The sequence below is a fragment of the Netta rufina genome (assembly GCF_964035555.1).
Source record: "Netta rufina genome assembly, chromosome: 2".
Classification (NCBI taxonomy): Eukaryota; Metazoa; Chordata; class Aves; order Anseriformes; family Anatidae; genus Netta; species Netta rufina.
The window spans coordinates 11,260,463-11,280,490 of NC_140124.1; the positions used below are offsets into that span (position 1 = coordinate 11,260,463).

At 46.5% G+C, this 20,028-nt stretch overlaps 1 protein-coding gene across 2 annotated transcripts in view; it reads right to left on the bottom strand.

The window, feature by feature from the left end:
- Nucleotides 1–18,503, bottom strand: part of LARP4B (La ribonucleoprotein 4B) — a 57,115-nt gene extending 38,612 nt beyond the window's left edge. The window contains exons 1-2 of one of the 2 annotated variants that reach the window (XM_084282178.1): nucleotides 18,420–18,503; nucleotides 180–314 (exon numbers count right to left, since the gene is read on the bottom strand). In XM_084282178.1, coding sequence (XP_084138304.1) covers nucleotides 180–260 — 81 coding nt within the window. In that variant the 5' untranslated portion in view covers nucleotides 261–314; nucleotides 18,420–18,503. Of the gene's footprint in view, nucleotides 1–179; nucleotides 315–17,951; nucleotides 18,358–18,419 lie in introns of those variants that run through there. The other variant, XM_084282177.1, reaches the window with a different exon arrangement.
- Between the last annotated feature and the right edge of the window lie 1,525 nt (nucleotides 18,504–20,028).

The following is a 20,028-nucleotide window of genomic DNA, read 5'->3' on the forward strand; positions in this document are numbered from 1 at the left end:
ACCAGGTACGGAGACATAGCCACCTTCAATAACTCTGTTCTAGGATTTTATGCTGCAATATTACCATAGCCTACTGTCTTCTTTTAATCAAAATTATATCTCAGACTGTTTTAAGAAATACTACAAAACCTGCTTCATGCAACACTTACGTGATGGGAATGCGTAATTACAATACTTACTAGATGAGAACCGTCTTTAACTTCTTGTACTTGCTGCACCTGCGGTTCAGCCACAACTTTAGTGTCCTGATCAGAAGTCATGAGCTGTCTGCTTTTTGGCTGCTCAGAGAGAACTTTACTGGTCACCTTTGGAAGCTGTGGAAAGACAAAGACAAAAGAATCTCTAAGCAGTGGTTGAAATTGCTGCGATTTCGTAGCCATTCCTGACGTGCCGTGCTGATTCAGACCAAAAGCCCAAAGAACTTCCCCACGACGCACTCATTACGGGTTCAGGGAAAATGTTAGGGCAGCAGGCATGGGTACAGCAACCCCGTAAACGCGCTCAGCTTCCAGGAGCTGCCAGCCCTGGAAGTGCAGATGAATAGCACACACAACACTTGCCATCGCACCGGGCAGGGAAATTCCGTAGGGAAGTTTCATTTCATTCTCACCTTCATTATTCAGAGTGGTTTTCAAACTATGACTTTTTTACGCCACTTGGTAGGCTTACTCATTAAGAAGCATTCTAGTCACAAACCAACCTTTGTCTTCTCCAGCTACTCTGACAGTCACTTAATCTTCGCCAACTGCAAGAAGCGTGTTACAACACTTCTGCTCTATTAGTGACGCTCAACAAGTTGTTCTGCTCCATCATCCTAAAATGTTATTTTATTTGATTAGACAAGTGGAAAACTGAGGAGAGCTGAATGTCTGAGTGGCTTAGCTTTGAAATTCGAGACTATGACTTAATATTGTTATTTTAAACAACACCTGGTCGATAAGGAAAGAAAAGGTTCATTTAAAATCGAGTTTCAAAAAGTAAATACTGGGAAGTAAAGCAGGGTAACTTTTTTTTTTTGTTTCTCTAAGGACTACAAACAACTTCTAATATGCTTTTTGGTTTACATATGCACCCAGAAATTACAATTTTGCAGCACAGGGAAGATAACAGTATGATTCCACTCCTTAGCTGCTTTTGTGGTATCTTCACACCTAAAGATCGGAGTTAAAAGAGTATCCCTCTCAATCTATGCCTTTGTGGCCTTCTGTGGAATCCCTTTTTTCCATTATATTCTGAAAGGATTAAGTCTTTCATACAATTTGATATGTTCCAAAATTTTCAAGTGTGATCATAATATTAATTTACGTAAGGGACAAACTGATCCACGTGTCTGTACAACAGTCATTCAGAAGAAAAGTTGTCTTGCCAAAGCTGTTGAAGAAAAACTGACATCCTGGACAGGAGTAAATATTGAGTAAATATTCAGCTTAGATGAACACTTGAACGTAGTTTCATGCTATTGGTGTAAAGTCAGCATAAAAAAAGCAAATGTTTTCAACAGGAACACATGCACTGTGTCACTGTTAAAACACCCAGAAGTTGCTTTTTTTTGAATGCTCTTGGACTAAAAGCTATTCAAGTACAGGAGAAATGAGTTTGACACGAAAAGCAAACAGAGGAAATAAACTCTACTGTCCCACACAGACTAACATACACAGAGCCTACATATGAGAAAGCCTGGAATTAATTTGGGATGCTTGTCTTTTATGAAATAAACAAAAGTCATCCTCAGGATGAAAACCATTCTTCAAAAGCTGGTAAGTAGCACGATTCTACATCGTCCAAACCCCGCATGGGAAGCTGTATGCACAGTAACCCTGCAGGTGTCCAAGCTTCTTGCTGGAAGCTCCTGTTAGCTTTCAGAGGCTAAAACTATTTTCTTTATAATTTTGGATTTATTTTTTTTAAACATAAGAACAACACAAAACTTATGCATTTCAAGCATGCACATTAGTCCTCAGCCACAAGCTAAGCCCTACAGAAGCACTGCTGTGTTTCAGTCAGTAATGACATTATCTCCCCTGCACGGCGATTCCCAAATCAATTCCCAAATCCCTGCATGTCACCTGCTGATCTCACAGCTCCTCATTTCCCTCCTAGGCTTAGCACGTCCCCAGTCACACCGCAACCTCTTCCACCCTCCAGTATGTCGCGTAAGCGCCAGCACTTTGTAAATCCGTGGATTGTGGAAGGAAAACAGCCAGGAACATGTGATTCTAACAAACAAGAGTAAAGTTCCACTACACATATGCTCTTTAAAGCATTTGCTGACTGGCCATCGAGCACAAAATATTCAGCTAAATCATTAATTTAGGCTGAGGGTAGACTAGTTGTCAGCCAGCTTGATAGATAACAGATGCCTGCAACGTTCACATTACTGGTGGCTTGCCCAAGCAATCTGAAGTTGGGAGAAGAACAGTACATCACTGTTGCTTTTCAGAAGCCCTTCAGATGAGATTACACAAGACCCTTATCGCAGACTAGGCCTAGATTGAAGCTCCAGGTAACTTTGTTTGGATTGCTCAGACTAATAATTATTCTCATTAGCACACATATTTGTTGTGATAGACATCACAACAAATCCACTGACCTCATGAGAAGTTTTATCAATAAAAGCATGGGCTTTGCATTGTTGTTAAGTCACATTTCCATCATTAAGGATCAAAACATTTCTCAAACCAAATAAAACATTATTATAACCTGTTTTAAGAGGACGTTCAACCCACCGTTTAAGTCCTATGCTTTTAACAATGCCCAGCTACTGCCTTTCTACAAATGCATAAACCACACTGAAAGATCCTGCAGTCTTCTTCCTTGAGTAGCTCACACTGCTTGAAGTCTGCGGGATGGCAAGTGCTCTGCTGCAAAATCCCATCCGTTCTGCTGTGCTTCAATACAACTTCACGTGCTGGGAAGTTACATGCATGAACTTCTCCACCACAGTTTCCACTCACCAGGCTCTTAAAGCATAAAGGCTGCATGACAGCAGCTGCCACGACTGTCATGTCAGGGAACACAGTGCTTGTGGAAAAAAGCAGCGTTATTTCACAGAGAAGGAAAAAAATAGGAATTAAAAGAAAAAACCATCACCAGATGTTAAAGTCTACTGGCAGGATGCTTTCAGCACGCTATTCATTAATACTGATATTGTTATAAATACCTTTGCACACAAACTTATTTGCAGAACCAGGCAGTATTTGACAGTGCCAGCAACTCCAGATAAGCATTTATAGCTTAGAAGAGTTTACTCCCTCTTGTAGTTTAATGGTCGAATTCACAAGTTTGACGTGGCATTTGAACACAGCAATCAAGTTTTTAATTCCATTAAGCAGCTGACTTGCCCACCACTTTAACAGATACACTGGCTCACTGAATGCTAAACCATATCTTTGCGTAAATACACACTGCCACAGCAAGTAGGAGACGAGAAAAACGCAGGTCAGCAGAGCACTTTGGGACAGAGAGAGCATTCCCTATGGCACTACACCGAGCTGTCAGAGGTATTTTTTAACTCAAATTATTTAAAAACACAAGAAAAGTCTTCATAGGCATGCAATCTTTTAAACAATATTCTCAGTCTATAGGAAGCAGATTCACAAAAATTCATGTCTTCCACAAGTTATGTCTTGCCATGCAGCCTACAGAATGGCTGGATTTATGATTTGATTTGGAAGTACCCCATTACGATTTCATTCTTCCATATCATTTCAATTCTGTAAATATGTACACTACATCATTACTTTTCCTTCTGCCTTGCCTTTTGATCACCACAGTGCGTCAAGCTGAACAACGTCAGGTGTATTATGTGAAGAGCAAACGAACTCGAGACATGCAAATACTCATTTTCAGAATTGCCTAACCCAAGAGAAGCTGAATGGCTTTTACCTCAGCTTCTCCACAGCAGTTTGGACTTGGTTTGTAAGCAGGCAGGACACTTAACCCCAAAAGATTAAAATACAGGTGAAAACCTATTTCTTTAAAAACAACTACAAAATTCCCAGAACATTCAGCCATGAAGTCCTGATTGCTCCCCAAACTGTAACACTACCTGGTCTGCTAGGCTGGTGATTGCAACAGGAAGAGGAGCCGTGCATTAATGCGGCTGTTTTCTCATTAGAGCGAAGACACAACGAGCGCAGTAACTCTTTACGGGTACATGTACAGAACCTGTCCCTGTTGGCACCTGGTAGCAGCGCCTGATCTGAGGAGCTACAAGAATATTTTCAGCAGGGACTGAGCCACACCGACAGCAGGCACTGCAGCCTCTGCTGAACTGCTCTCCCTCCGAAACACCACAAGCACCTTCACCCAGTTTTCCAAAAAGCTGTCGATGTGATTCTCTACAGAGCTGCATGCCCCTTGTTGTAAGAAGTGTTGTTCCAGAAGATCCCACAGCGTCCACGGGACACCTACAGAGGCAGTGCTCACAACCACGCCATCGCAGCTGTCTGGGTGCCAGGCCAACCGCAGCTGGGGCTGCGCTCATACCAGCCACACGTGCGTGGCAGAGGAGTGCCAACAGCAGGCTAACCTTTACACCGCCTATTAGCTTGGGCTGAGGCATCTTACAGAGCTGGCAGAGTTAATGTTCAACCGTCTGAAGGTATTTATACACAAACACACCACATCCACATCCACCACAACCTTGCCAACATCTCCCAAGACATCTACCGAGTGGTTCCACAGCCACTGCTGCGCCCCCTCAAATCCCCCAAAACCTCCCCGGAGTGCAGCTCCCGATCCCCCCACACCTCTGCTTCCATTAGCTGTCTCTAATTTCTCTAATTCACATTCAAAGCACGCTGTTACGGAGGCTGTTTTGCTGCCTAGAGTTACAAAGGTATGAGTAGCAGCATGCATTCCCTCAATCAGGCCAGTCAGATAGATCTGTTATTTAAAAACATGCAAAACCCACAACAATGCTCTAGGGCTGAGATCTTGCCTGCCAACTTTCAGCCCAGTGTAATCAGCCCTTAAAAAGAGATTTACAAATGCAAGTGCTGACAACTAACTTTCACACTGCAAACAGCAACACCATAAAACAAAAAAGCTCGCTAGAATAAAAGATCTTTTCACTGCTCTTCCAGCAGGCAAAAAAAAAAAAAAAAACAAAAACAGATTTGAGCCCGGCTGCGCGCACAACTCTTCCTCACAAACATTTTCAAAACTTTAAACACAGATGAAGATAAACTTTTCACACGGCTAATAATGCAGAAATATACTTCCAGGAACATGAGAAAGCATTAAATGTTTTCAAAACAGAGGTGCAGTTCTCAACTTACGCCTCACAACAACCTGCCAGTTGCCGGCCAAAGCCCTCCTTCCAGTCACCCAGCATACTTCCTCACCGCCTTTCACGCCCTCCTGAGAGCATCCATGAGGATCAGAAGTAATCACAGCTACTCCACCTTTGGAAAGAGCTCCAGCACCTGCCAAACACATCACATCGCTGATTTCCTGCAGCAAGAAACACCTGAAACATGCTGACCACTGGGTTAGCTACAGAGCAGTATCACCTCCTTGACTGGCTTGAATGCAGAAAGCAGGTATTTAACTGAATGGAAAAACAGTATTAACCTCCAAAATCATGTTCCTAATTTGCCATGACACTGTCTTATATTCCGATGAGCTAGGAGGGTCTGAACAGCACTTAGTTTTAGAAGATTACTTAAGACTTCAGAGTTGATAGGAGAAACAACACACGCCTCTTCCAAAGGTATGTCCCCAGTTTAATACATCACCTCCTGTTTGTTTACTTTTGTTTTCTTGCTCGTCTCATGAATGTTTTGAATACCCAAGCAATATGTGGTCAGTTCTTGACATATTGCATTCTCACTCCAGGTAAAGCTGTTTATAGAGCACCACGAAAACCTGGTGAATCCAACTCCCTGGCTGCAGGTTTCCCTCCGTCTCAGTGTTGAAAAGCATTACAAACTGGAGCCTGCCACTTTTAATCAGAGGGCTGCTTTAAAAGACTTCCGAAGAAAGATTCCAGCTGTTAATGCCAGAGCAGCACCATCATCCCCCTGCATGGGACCAGCGTTACCGTTTTGAAGATAAATAACCCCAGAAAGCTCCGTCGTTGCGAGGGTCCTCACAGAGAGTCCATGACACAGCTCCTACGTAGATGTCAGGTTCCCATCTTTCCTTTCAAAACGGGAAATCAATCTCCGAGCAGCAGATGGGAGAAGCAATGCATCATTCAAAGGGCAGTGTTATTTAAAAGGAGATACACTATGAGGTGGTTACGTTACCACAGTGGACATTAAAAAGCCCAGCAACACAAAAAGGCCCATTTGTCAGCCGCAATCTGTGCAATCACCATCACGTCTACAGAAGTTGTAAACTCCGTGTTACCCAACAGCAATTAAAAAGCTGACACGACATAAATATTTAGTCACAGCGTGTGTCCGCAGAAGTTAAATATTGAATACACCACTGCTTTAAAAATCAGCACACAGCTCCCGATTTGTTTAACTGCTAATTAACTCCCCAGTAGGGGGAAAAGTTGAAAGTTTCACCTAGTTTGACCACATGCCCAGACGTTATCAGCGCCTGCCAGCTGAAGGCTTCCAAACATGCGCGCAGCCAGGGCAAGTGCCAGCACGACTACCGGGAGGTGAGGTTTCACAAAACCTCAGAAGTACCAGCGGATTTTCTTCATTTTTCCTTCCTGACAAGAAAATTGCCCGTGCCCGAGCACTCCCCGGGAAGCACCCAGAACAACGCAGGAATTGGGGTTTTGACGAGGAACACGTACACACGCACAGCAGGTGAGCCCACACCTGGTACTCACTTGGCAGATGCGAGGCCTTTTAAAACCCATGTGGCACCACGTCTGAACCAGACACTGCACCAGAAGGACATTTTAATGCTGTACTCCTTTTAAAAACATTCTGCAACAGCAAATGCTTGCTCTGAGGGTTTCGAGCTGCTGCCTCCACTTCCCAAGTTTTTGTTGTTTCTGTTCTTTAAGCAGCTGATAGTTTCCAAAACTATTCCGCAGTTTCAGTAGCGATCTCTTCAGGTGTAGCTGCTCCTCTAAGAACGGTCCAAATTTCATGAGCACGAGTTAACTTTGCCGTGCGAAGGGAACACCGAGTCTCCTGATTTCAAGACCTACCAGACATTTCTGTGCTGGGCTTCCTGAGTAATTTGCAATCTCATCCCGTGCTAAGCTTCCTGATCCCGACTCACACACAGACATGGGCAATGGCGCTGCGCATAGAACTGATTACTCTGCAGGTCTAGAAATTCAGATCATTAACAGTAATTAGCTGTCCGAGAGATACCGAGCAATAAGTTACTGAACAAAGGTGACAGATTACCAAAGAAACCTGATGCTAGTGAGTAAGTGCTCTGTGCAGAGGTACACGGGAAGGTCTGGCAGTCGCCAGCAAGAGAAATAGGGGGAAGGGCAGAAATTTAGAGCCTTTTGTACCCACTCAATCCCAGACAGTAAAAAGAAAGCGTGACAGCCCACGGGAGGTGAGGGGATGACCCTGACCAGCCAACAGTCCCAGTTCTCATTTTCAAGTCCAGCCTTCCAAGTGCTGGATTTCAAATACACACACTTAAAAGGAAATCCCTTTACTCTACCGAACGGGATCACCGTTTCTGCTGTCCTCTTGCACACCAAGAAAGGTTTACATGCAGGTACTATCCCATACACACCTGAACATCACTCCAAGAAGAGTAACAGACCCGTGGAACACGTCCTCCTCGTAACACAACACACCACGCACTTCATGGTATGTAAGCTAAGAGGTCCTGCTGTTTAAGGACACTAGGAACACCCACCGGATCCGGAATAACCTACTGGGAAGAAGCTTTCGTGCCTGATAAGAACACCACGTGCCCCGAAGACAAGTGACATTGTGTCAGGAGCAGTTTCAGTTTGCTTACAGCTTGTTCTCAATTTTCAGATCTGAAGCAGCACTTTCCTGCCTGCAGACTGAAGCACATAACATTATAAACCCCAAAGTATTAATTAACCGGAGTTGCTGCATGCAGCACATCCATCACGAAGCCACAAGCTTGTTTTCTTCACCTTAAGTGGACTAACAGCACACACCCTGCAGGTTATCCATACAGACGCATATTTTATTTCCATTATCATGACTGCATGTCAGATAGGGTATTTTTTTTTTTTTTTTATCAGATGACGATTTCAAAAACATTCCAGACCTAATTAAAATAAACTCTTCACTCTCCTATTGTGCGTTATTTCAGCAACCCTCAAACGGCAGAGTTCAATTTGTCAGTAGCTCAGCCACGCCGTGACAATTTTGCAGAGACAGGTGGAATGCCACCTCGGCATGAAGCAGCTACATCACAGCGCTCCTCAAAGCCATCCTCTGGAGTAACCAGATAGAAAAGTACCAGCTGATGGTTTCAGCTGGAGAATCCCCAGTGCTACGCTCATGACCAAGGCCTACCAAAAGCAGAAGACATCTCACACTCAAGGAGAGAGAAGTCTTATTTCTTTCTCAGGAAAGAGATAAACGAAGTGCTTGAGTGTCAGATTGGTGAAGTACCTGAAAGTACTTCATTTCCCATTCAAACACTCCCTCACTCGCCCCCAGTTCGGTTCACAACTGTCTGACCTCTACCCTGACTCCCAGCCCCGGTCTCCCTTCTGATTTATCCAGGACAGCGATCAGCAGCGAGAGCAGAGATGGAACAGATTTGAGAGAGCTCCTTCCCACCAGGAGCTGACCAGAGACCTGCCCAGGGACTGCCTGCACACACGCACTGCTACTTCTGGCACCACCAGCAGAGCAGACAGAGCACTGCTGCTCCCAATGAAGTTAACAGGCCAGGCCCATCTCTCTCTGCTGCTGTTACTCATCTATAAAGCAGCACCTCTGCTTCCAAGCCATAGGATGGAGACCACACACTTTAAAGGAGCCTAACCACAGAGGGAGGCTAACTTGGCGAACAGTCCTTTAAGACAGCCCACCTGTATCACGGCCAAAACTAACAAATAAAAACCATTTCTGCTCAACATGGATATAAAACTATATAAAGCTATAAAACGTGGTGGAAGCTCCCTCCTTCCACGAGATTTTTTGAGTATCTGGACATGCAGACAAGAGAAGCCCACCGATGAGGCTTTCATCAAAGCCCAGGCAGCACACGCTGTACTCACACACTACTCATTGATTTCTCGTGATGCTCCCATCCATCTGCATTCACCTGTTACACCACGAGGCATCAGCCAGTGTCTGCGCGGTGCCCGGAGTGCTGGGATTCACATCTGCAAATACTTATTTGCAAAAAATGAAGCTATACAAATAAAATGCATTGGTACTTTTAATAACAGAAATACTTCCAACTGCTAAAATTGTTTACCTACTACAGAAATACTGCAGATGCTTTGGTGGGATCTTATACAGGCTAAATGCATCCTTCTCTAAAAGCTAAAGCTTCTCAACAACTTCAGATACGTTGACACCTACCAACCCCAGGCTTTTTGTGTTGTACCACTGTTCACTGATGCAGAAATTATTTTTTTGTTTAATGCAAACGTTAGGAAAGCATCACAAAAATACATTTCCGAAGTTTAGCACCATCAAACGCGAAACCTCATCTAATTCCTCATCAACTTCTATCATCCACTTTGCTCATCCGCACTGAGGTCACATGAACTGACAGTTGCTCAACGCCTCTGTGCACACAGAAAGCAGAAGACCACGACAACTGACTGGCAACCGGGAGCTAAGCTGGGAAGAAAATTACAGCTTGACCTGGAGTAGATGGGGCAGGAGCTGCTATCCGCTAGTGGCTAGGGATTTCATAAAATACTGTTATTTTAATTTCTGGACTAGTTCTAAATAGGCGTTTGCAGAACGCCGAATACTAACTTAAACTCCCATTTACTTAGCAGAGAAACTTTACAAGAACTTGCACTCACCTTTAGCCCAAGTTACTCCTTCCCACAGGCAACACCCTGGTGAGGAGCTCAGTGTGACTATCCAAAAAAGCCACGTGAAAGGCTTCTCAGGTATTTTCCCTGTAACCTACAGTTCTTCACTTTGACACACCTTATTTGCAGCAGGTGAGTTTACTGGGGCACTTGGGATCCTAAGTCTGTCTTGTTCGATCGTATCTTCTCATGCACAGCTGAAAAATTACTATGCAAAGATACTATCATGCATAATAATGTATTTTCCTTGCTCATCTTCCCTCCAAACATAGCTGCCTTGCTCTCATTTAATTGAGGGTTATTTTTTCTTTTAAGCTATCTGCTGAAGGGAAGTGGGAGAGATTAATCTTCCTATTCCACAACTGAAGGAAGCAGCAACGAGCTATGCTAAGAGCTCACGTGCAGCAGGGAAGTTTACAGAAACGGTCGCACTTTTGTCATGAGAGGCAATTTTCAGTTTAGCATCGAGGCCGATTCCCAATGTGGACTGGAAAATGTACGATTCTGAACCTTGCTGGCTCCCACCCTCCCCAGCACCTCGGCAGGGCAGCCTCACCATAAACGGACCCGCGGTTTTATAAATTGTTTATTTCACAAAACAACTGCAGCGCCTGTAGTACCTTGCTAGCAGCTGCACGCGTTTAAAGCTCGGATGCAGCAGCTACTTGGCCTTTCTGAATTCTTCAAAGCAGCTAAACCTTCAGGAGATGACACATGACAGAGGACCAACTGCTTCAGCACTTACTTAGAGGAAACAAGCTAGGCGCTGTGCATGAAGAGAGGCAGTTTAGCAATGCTGGGAACAACGAACTTCCTTGTTTCAACTACAGGATGTTCCTCCTCCTGATTTACCAACACGATCCTTTAGTTTTCCGCATACTTCTCTGTGCTGCTAACCAGAAAGTCGCCAACAGACACATACAACGCTAAAAATCTGTCGGTGACTCCAGGCAGCGCAGTTCCCCAAGGTAAAGGAAATGACTGTTCCTTACAGATCTGCTGATTTCTAGAAAAGCCCAGAAATTTGCAGAGGAAGATGCAGCTTGTCGTGATGAAAGTGCAAAAACATCACTCGAAGCACTGAGGTTAATATTTAGGGTAGTCCCAAGGGTGAGGTTACAAGTCTGACGTTCTTTTACACATCTTAAAAGGCTTATCATCCTCGAATAGCCATATTGCTTTTATTTGGATTTCATGTTTCAAGTCTGCAATCAGCGCTGTGCTTAAGGAAGTGGAGGTCAAACACTGCATTAAGAGCTTCTAGGGCACTTAAAGAACAATTCAAAACACAAAAAAAGAATAAGGCAGCAAATAAGCTTTGAAGCTGTGCTTAAGTTCTTTATCATCACATTCTTGAAACGCACAATGAACGCCTAATTTAGGGAAAGAGAAATCTTAAAGCAAGGAGCTTGGATTCAAATGCAAGCAGATCTAGGGCTCCCAAAGAGATCTGGTGTGCCGATGGGACAGCTGCTGCGGTGCTCTCACAGTACAGCTTTGGTCAGAAAGTCTTGGAAAAGTTAAACAGAAAAGGGTCTATACCTGCTTAGAAGTCCAGGCGGGAGGCGTATGTGGAACCAAATAAAACATCGACAATTACAGCACTAGAAGGTGCAATACAAGTTTTCTTCCAACAGGAACGTATACAACAATCCTTGAGGATGCAAGGGTTATTTTAATAAACAGCTGTTCTGCAAAACATACAACCCAGGACGAGCTTCCCTCTGGCTTTGGGGTTTGTTTGTTTTCAGGTGACTTGAAAGGCATTCATTTACCTAAAATATGTTAGTTTAAGTTTTGAGACATGCTCAGGAGCAAACCTAAAGCAAAATGAAGCTACCTGCTGAAGAAGCGTCATTTAACTTTAAGGCTTTGTAATACAAAGAGGAAGCTGATGTTTTTGCCAATTATTTCATTAACCTCTTTGCCAGAAATAGAATTTAACCCAAATAATCCAGTCATTTTAGCATTACTTCCTCTTTTGAAAGAAGCTACCATCCTCCATTACAAGCCTCACTGAAATCAGAAGCAACTTTTGCTTACTTTTAAAACACTGCATGAAAGCCTATCACCTGCTGGGTTCAAAGTTAGAGCACCCCACCTTTTCAGAGTATCACTGTAATCAAAACTACTGGTAATTCAGGTTTTGACTCACTGTTAAAGGATGGACTGTTCCAGCACTGGAGCTTGGGTTTAAGGACAGTAACAGTTTCACGCGAATCAAAATACCCGAGGCACAGACCCTCCTAAAAATTCCACTGATATCTTGAATTCAAGCAGTTAAAATACAAGGCATTAATTAAGAAAATTATAACCGTAACAAAGTGCATTGTAAACTAAATTGCAACAGGTTGGTAAAGAGAATCCCTGCTAAGTCTTACAAACGGGTATTAAGTAAAAAATCGGACAAGCTTTAGGCAGGAAGAGGAATACAGACCTAAGATCTTGGAGGCGCTCCAACAGAGGCAGTGCTATTTTGCCCAAATTGTTTGCCTTGCTGCTTTAAACAGCAACATGTTGATCATTTTCTGTCCCTATCTAGCAGGTGGCAACAACACCGAATGGGAATGAAACTCGGAGCTCAGATGGCGAATTCTGCACGTACAGGCAGCTCTTTCCTAAGCTCTGATCCTCAGTGCCCGAAGTAGCTGTGCCCTGATGCTCCACGCAGTTTTGCTCTGTTTTTTCCAACTCCCGGAACACGAGTCAGAAGGCAGCTGAACACATCAAAAGATTTGAGCAGAAACCTCCAGAGTCAGGGTATGAAAAAGCAAGCTGCTTTGGACATTGGCCTGTTGATTCACCAGTTCCTTGTTTGAACAACAGTCAGCGTAAGGCTCTGTTGTGGGGCAACCTGGGACAGCATCACAACCTGTAAAAGTATGCTTGTGCATACCAGCACTGACAGCAAACAAACCCGTAGAGCTGGCACCAGGCTGCACTGTAAGCTGCTCAAGCATTTCACCAAGTTTCCGACAGGTGAGTTTTATCAAACGGTTAATATTTTTTTCCTCAACACAATTGCTATTTGGGTAACATTTTGTTTCTCGAGACTCCCTGTCAGATCCCTGACACCCTGTGACAATAAAATACTTGGAAATAGAGGCAGGATGTCAAGTCTGCAGAGAAATACCAAGAAACACTTCCAGGGAATACCAGCAGGCTACAATTCTGTCAAGCAAGCCTGTAACCCCCTCACTGGGGGTGGAATCTATCTTATGAATACTGTCGATAAAGCATCAATACTTCCCCATCACTGCTGATTTAAGGAGGCTAGCGGGGAGGAACCAGTATGAAAGTGAAGGAGAATTAATCTAAGCAAAGAGAAAATACGTGATACTCATGCAAGAAAACATGGGAAATCTCAGAGTTTAGAGATCCAGTACTTAAACTGACTTGCAACCAGCCCAGCACAGCCTGAAGAGCCAGCCTCAGATAAAATAACTACGTTCTGCAGCTCTGCTCCAAACATGACATTCCTGAAGTTCTGTGTGAACTGCTGACAGCAGCTGCAGGTGTCTCTCTGAAGTTGTTACGCTGCTGTCTGGGTGCAGTTTTAGCAGTGGTAGAGACTTTTAGGAAGATGTCCCTAAGAGACAACAAAATTCTGGGTCCCATTCATTATAGGCCACCACGCCAGACGGACGCATCGATGTCAGCGTGCACCAGAACTGAACCTCGTGCACAGCTCCTGCGACCTGAAGCACACGTGTACCAAATGGGAGATGCCTGTGAGCACATAGAGGCAATCCAGAACAAACCTCCGCTGTAGGATACAGTCTCGGGGCCACCAGCTCCTTACATGCCAACAGCCTGATGCGAGCACCAAGAGCTGCTGGAAGCGCAGAGGCGGCAATCCATTGAGCTTATGAACGAGTGATTCCTTTGGTATTACATCACTCAGCTACCCATTAAGGAGCTGGACTGACAGGATCCAGAATATGCATAGCCCAGCCCTCCACGGTAAATGAGTGGTAGAAAAGATTAAGGCTCAAAGAAATCGGTGATTCATCAGGGCGTCAAAACAGCGTTTCCCCAATTCCCTGCAATGTTCTAGGCTAAGTAGCTGGCCACATATTAGCAACCCCGTCAGACTTCCAATTTTGGAGTTAATTGCTGTTCCTGAAACACATAGCCAGACACAAAATACCTGCAGCAGCAGCACGCATCACACAACGCTGTCACGGCTATCCTAATCGCCAAATTACCCCGCGTTACAGTCACGCCTAATGGAAGTGCTCCAAAGCAGCCCGCTCCCGGCAGCGCTGCCCCGCAGCACCGCCTTCCTGGGCCAGGGGAAGCCGCTCTCCCCGGGACGGGACACGCAACAGCAACCTGTAGGGAGCACAGAAACGTGGGAGAGCGATGAAAACAGGCAAAGCATTCTTGGCTCCATCACAAAACTTTGGACATATCAGCTGTGAAGCAGCTATCTGAATCTGCTTCTCTCTCACGCTGCTCTGTGGAACTGGGCTACACTTAAATGAATGGGTGCTACAGAAACCAACGGCTAGGCTCCGTGTCCAACAACTTCCTCGAACTCAATATTTTAAAGATAATTTTCATTTGCTGTGAGCCAGTCAGACAAAACCAGTATATTCTTAAAAAAAAACAAACAGATTGCTGTAACAGAAATGGGTCTGCTTCAACTATCCAGCTTGTACAGCATCCAATGACTTAGTGACCAGCTGAAATATCACGGAGTTTTATATTCAGATTTATATTTATTTATATTCATAAAGTGCTTCAGAAGCTATGTTTTCACATTTGACATACGACATACTGGCTTGCCTTAAATTTAACACATATAAGAAAGGCAGTCAGAAGCTAAAGCGTTGAAGTTCTGCTTTACAGCATTTTCCATGGGTATTTTTTGATGCAATATGTTATTTGTTTTACTTTTTTTTAGGATATCGCATAAAACAAGAATTATTCCAAAACGTATGTTTTACATCATCTTCCCCTCCCTAATCTGCTGACCTTATAAGAATCTAACCAACCAGCTAGTTCTCATTTTGTCTGAGCTGCAGTGATTAAATGAGATATATCTCATAAAAAGTTAGATTCAGCGTGCGTATGATTTGCTTAGGGAACAGCATTGCTCAGATGCCTTTCCTGGGCCTTTTACTACATGAGTAGCTTTTACTCATCTTCTACGCATCTCTCCACATGCTATTGCCTCTTACCAAACTGCCAGGGGAGGGGTTAATTTTCTTCCTTCCAACGTCCTATGTTGTAACATCCTTCCTCTCCCCCTGGTACCTGCGTGCCCATTCTGAATGCAAACTACGAGAGTTGTAAGACCCAAGTCAGTGTAACATCACCGATCCCACACAAGCATAAACACGGAGTTATTTCTAAGAGTTACACAAACTTGTCTAAAAATGTTGTATTGCTAGTAAATGCTTAAAGGAACAAAATGCTTGGCAGACCGCATTTTGGACAGAACGAGTATCTTCCACCATAAAGCAGCCCCTCTCACATGAATGTGTCCACCAAAAAAATCGCACTTCCAAAGCCTGAAACCACGTTTCTTTGCCTTCTTCACCTGGTCTCCTCTGCCTTTTTCTCTGTGCCAGGGACAGCCTTCTTGACACTGCATTCATTAGCTACCTCCACAGCCACCTCTGCGCCTGCTTTCACAGAAGATCTCCAAGACAAGAAGGCTCCTCTTCAAGGTCGGTAAGGCTGGGGCCCTTGAACACACCTACCCTTCCAACACAGACACAAAAAAACATCAATCAAGTGCTCTAGGTGCTCATTTGGATAGCTTAGCCATTACCTTACAAGACTGTGAGGGGCCAGAAAGCCACCTGGTTAAAAGAAATAAGCTAATGAAAGACATTTACTCCCTATTACTCTGCTCTTTATAACTTCTTTCTTACTGCCTTTCAGCTGTCACTTTAGATTTGCCACGCACCATGGTTAAGAGTATGCCCTTTCTGTGCCTAGCATGTGCATTCGGGTAGGTAACACACTAAATATTTAAGGAAGTTTGCATTACCCTGCCAGTGAAGCTCACAACCAACTTAAAGCCAAAGCCACCGCCAGATCCGGGACTTAGCATGAAATGCAGCAAGAGATCTCCAGGGCACATGTAGATTACGCGGAGGCAAGCTGCATTTCTTTTGCATTTCAATGAAATAGCCAGGTAGTTCATTTCACTTGAAGTTCAACATCAAAGGAGGAGATTGCCCATATGGTTTACCCCATGTCTGAAAAAAAACACCCAAAAATCATAACCCTGAAGCCCCCACGATTGCCTTCAGTTAGAGATCCTCCATCTTGCCCTGTACTGAACCAGATTTACATTCCAGCCCCAGGTCTGAACGTATAGAAATCACCTGTAAGTCAGCCGTACCTTTCTGTGGGTGTATTGGCATCAGAGCAAGCCAAAAAGCACCCAAGGTACAACACACGCTCACACTGACCCCTCATTCCTTTAGGGCATCCGCGTGTAAACACTTAACAAAAACAAAGAATTACACGGGAAAAAACTCAGCCTAATCCCAAACATTATGTGCAATTAAGGACCCAATTATATATGAGGAAAACATGCAATCACTTGTCTAGGAACATTCAAGAGGTCAAATGTTTCCTACCAACTCATTTATCCAAACCTGGTATTTCACTGTCAACAAGGAATATTACTTTTTTTTTTTTTTTGCCTGAATAGAACATCAATTAAACACAGCAGTAATTTGGGCTTCTTACACAAACAGCACATCCATGTAAACGGCAACATAAGGAAAATAAAACTACTTGGAGACGTTATGGATAACATACCTGCCATTTCCTACACCTGCCTTATCAGGACATAGCGCTGTCATCTTCCCCCTCGCCACAACACACAATATCTAATAGAAAATATCAATATCCTCCTAATTGCTGGGGTGAATAAGCTGATTAGTTGCCTATCTCAAGAATTAACTTGAAGAACTGCTTACAGCTCAGCAGGAAACAAGTGAAAGTTCAACTGATAAAAAGTTGCCAGATGAGAATCAAAAGCCTGGAGTTGTGAAATCCCAGCAAGTTGAGAGAAAAAGCACAAAAACACGCTCTGACCTTTTTAAAAATGATCCGGTCCCTTAAACTCTGATCTGATTTACATAAAAATTAAGCCACAGGAAAGATTAGAGCTTTTCGATCGCGATCCTGAGGCAACCCTTCAGGAAGCTCCCTATTGCTATTTTGTTGAGGGTTCAGAGGGTGGCCAACAAAACTAGGCCAGAGACGAGGCACAGCGCTGCCAGCCAGAATTCCCAGGGTTTTACCCCAACCGTGACTCAAGTTTAAACAGTGGTTTTGAAACCAACTCTCCCTGCGTGGCCACGGGCAAAGCGTTAACCACTTCGCCTCAATTCCCTCACCTACAGAACATAAATAATTATACTTATCTGTCGCAGAGGAACCTTGGACAACATTGCTTGGCAAGCCCGCATCTGCTTAAGCTGCGGACAGAGCTATGTAGTAATTCCCAGCATCTGCACAAACTGAAACCGAGAGTGAAAACAACTCGGCTGAGGCAGCCGGCGACACCGTCCTCGGAGGGGGGGGGGTCAAAACGCCGTTTGGGCACCGGCTGCTGCTGCCAGCGCTGCTCTGCGCCCTGCACCCCTCGTGCAAAGCCCGTGGGGCCGGCGGGGTGCCCACTGCCGAAGCGCTCCGGGCGTGCTCCTGGAGGTGCAGTCACGGCTCCGTGTCCCGGAGGTTCGCAGCCGCCCCCCCCACCCCCCAACCCAACGGCTCCCCCGTTCCCGTTCCCCTTCTCCCCCCCCCCTCCCCGAGGGACCGCAGGGAGCGAAGCCGGGGCGGCGCCTGGCCCTACCCCGGCGGCAGCACGGCCCGGAGCCGGCCTCCTTCCTCCTCCTCTCCTCCTCCTCCTCCTCCCGCTCCCCCGGGAGCCGCCTCGGGTGGGAAGATGGCGGCTTCCCCAGCAGGCGGGGGGGGGGGGGGGTTGGGGGGGTGCCGACGGCCCCGCCGCTCCCCGCAGCGGCCTCCCGGGGAGGAGCCGGGCGCTCACCTGTCACAGCCGCCGCCGCCCTGCGGCCGGGCCTGGCCGGGGAACGACGAGAAGAGCAGCAGCGGCCGGGGAAAGGGAAGAAGGGAAGGGAAAGGGGAGAGGAAAGGGGAGAGGGGGGGGGGGAGGGAAGCAGCCGGCCGGCCGCCGCCGCTGGGGCCCTGTGTCGCTGAGCGGGGGCCGGGCCGGGGCCTGTCCGTGCGTGGCTGCCGCTGCGCCGCCGCCGCCGCCGCCGGGAGGAGGAGGAGGAGGAGGAGAAGCGGAGCGCGGGGCGGGGCCGGCAGCGGGCGGCGGCAGGCGGGGGGCGCGGAGGAGGAGGAGGAAGAGGAGGGGGAGGAAGGAGAGGAAGGAGCGGAGGAGGAGGAGGAGGAGGAGGAGGAGGAGGAGGAGGAGGAGGAGGAGGAGGAGGAGGAGGAAGGACGCGGCGGCGGCGGCGGGGCCCGCGACGTCTGGGAGCCGAGCCTCACGCACCCGCTCGCATGAGAGACCCGCTTCCGGCTCCCGGCGGAAGTCCCGCCTTCCGCCGGCGGAAGGGATTGGGCGGCGGCGGCGGCGGTGCTGGCGGTGCTGGCGGCGGCGGGCGCGCGGGGCCGGCGGCGGCGCGGCCGGATTGGCGGAGGGGGAGCTGCCCCCGCCCCCGCCCCCGCCCCGCCCCGCCCCGCCGCGCGCGCCATGGAGGTTTGGCGCCGCGCGGCCGCCGTAGCCGCGGGCGGCGTTGCTAGGGGCCGAGGGGGGGCTGCGGCCCGGCCTCGCCTCACGGGGCAGCGGGCGGGCCCTGAGGGATCCTGGCGCAAAGCTGGGGGGATCGCGGAGTAAATGTGAATAAAGTTGTCTGACTGAGCCCAGCTGCGATTGTTTATTGTCACCGTGTGCCCTCCCAGAGCCAGAAAGGCATAAAGTTTAGGGAAACACCAGTATCGCCTGCTCCAACCGCCCCCCTACCGCCAGTGTCACCACCAAGCCGTGTCCCCAAGCACCGCGTCCAGCCCCTCCTTGAACACCCCCAGGGACGGGGACTCCACCACCTCCCTGGGCAGCCTGTCCCAGTGCCTGACTGCTCTTTCTGAGAGGAGATGTCCCCAAATTTCCAACCTATCCCTGTCCTATGTCCCTAGTCCATTTCCCCCTAATCCTATCACCAGTAACCTGTGAGGAGAGGCCGACCCCCAGCTCCCCACACCTTCCTCTCAGGCAGTTGCAATGAGGTCTCCCCTGCGCCTCCTCAAACACAAACACACTCCTTCATACACCTTTGGTTGCGTACAGCTGAGGCAAATCCCAGGAGCACACTTCTTTGCCCAAAAAACAAACCTTCCCAAACAGTTCTGGCTATTCAGTGCAGATCAGAAGTTGTTTTTAACTCCAGTTACCTAGGGAAATGGAAAATGAGGTGTATTCTCCATCAGCACTTCAAAAAACTTGTGGAAAGAAGCATGCCCCGTAACTGTTCCTAACCCTCCGCTTCCTATCCACCTCAAGTGACACGCTTAGAGCCCCTCACATCCATCCAGTGACACCTCTCTGTACCATGCACTGCTGCCTGTATTTTTATCTCATGAATGTATCTAGATAAGGCCTCCTGGATCCTGTTCTTAATCCTTACTGATAAGAGTTATGTTCCTGCCTTCGAGGTATCTGACAGAAGGTCCTGTAGAAACAATGCTACAATTAACCTAGAACACGTCTTCTTGTGACCCACAAGTACCCTTTGGAACTGTTTTTGAGACTGCTGTGTTCTGCCACATCACTATCAAGCAGAGGCAATAAAGTGCATCACAGCGCTGGAGAGGAGGTCAGGTCTTATCAGAGGGGAGGTTTTGCTATTCGTCCCAAGGAAACGTGTCTGAGAATTCATTCCTGGGCAAACCAATATTTCTGCTAGCTTAGATGTTGTTTTCCTTAGTAAGTTGTTTTCCATAATTCTGGTGATGGAGAAAACCTGAGTAAAGGTTTGATATGGTTTAGTGGAGGACATGTTAGTGTTATGTCAGAGGTTGGACTCGATGGTCTTGAGGTCTCTTCCAACCTAGACAATTCTGTGATTCTGTGAAAGGCAGATGGCTAGCATAGAGACAGTTTG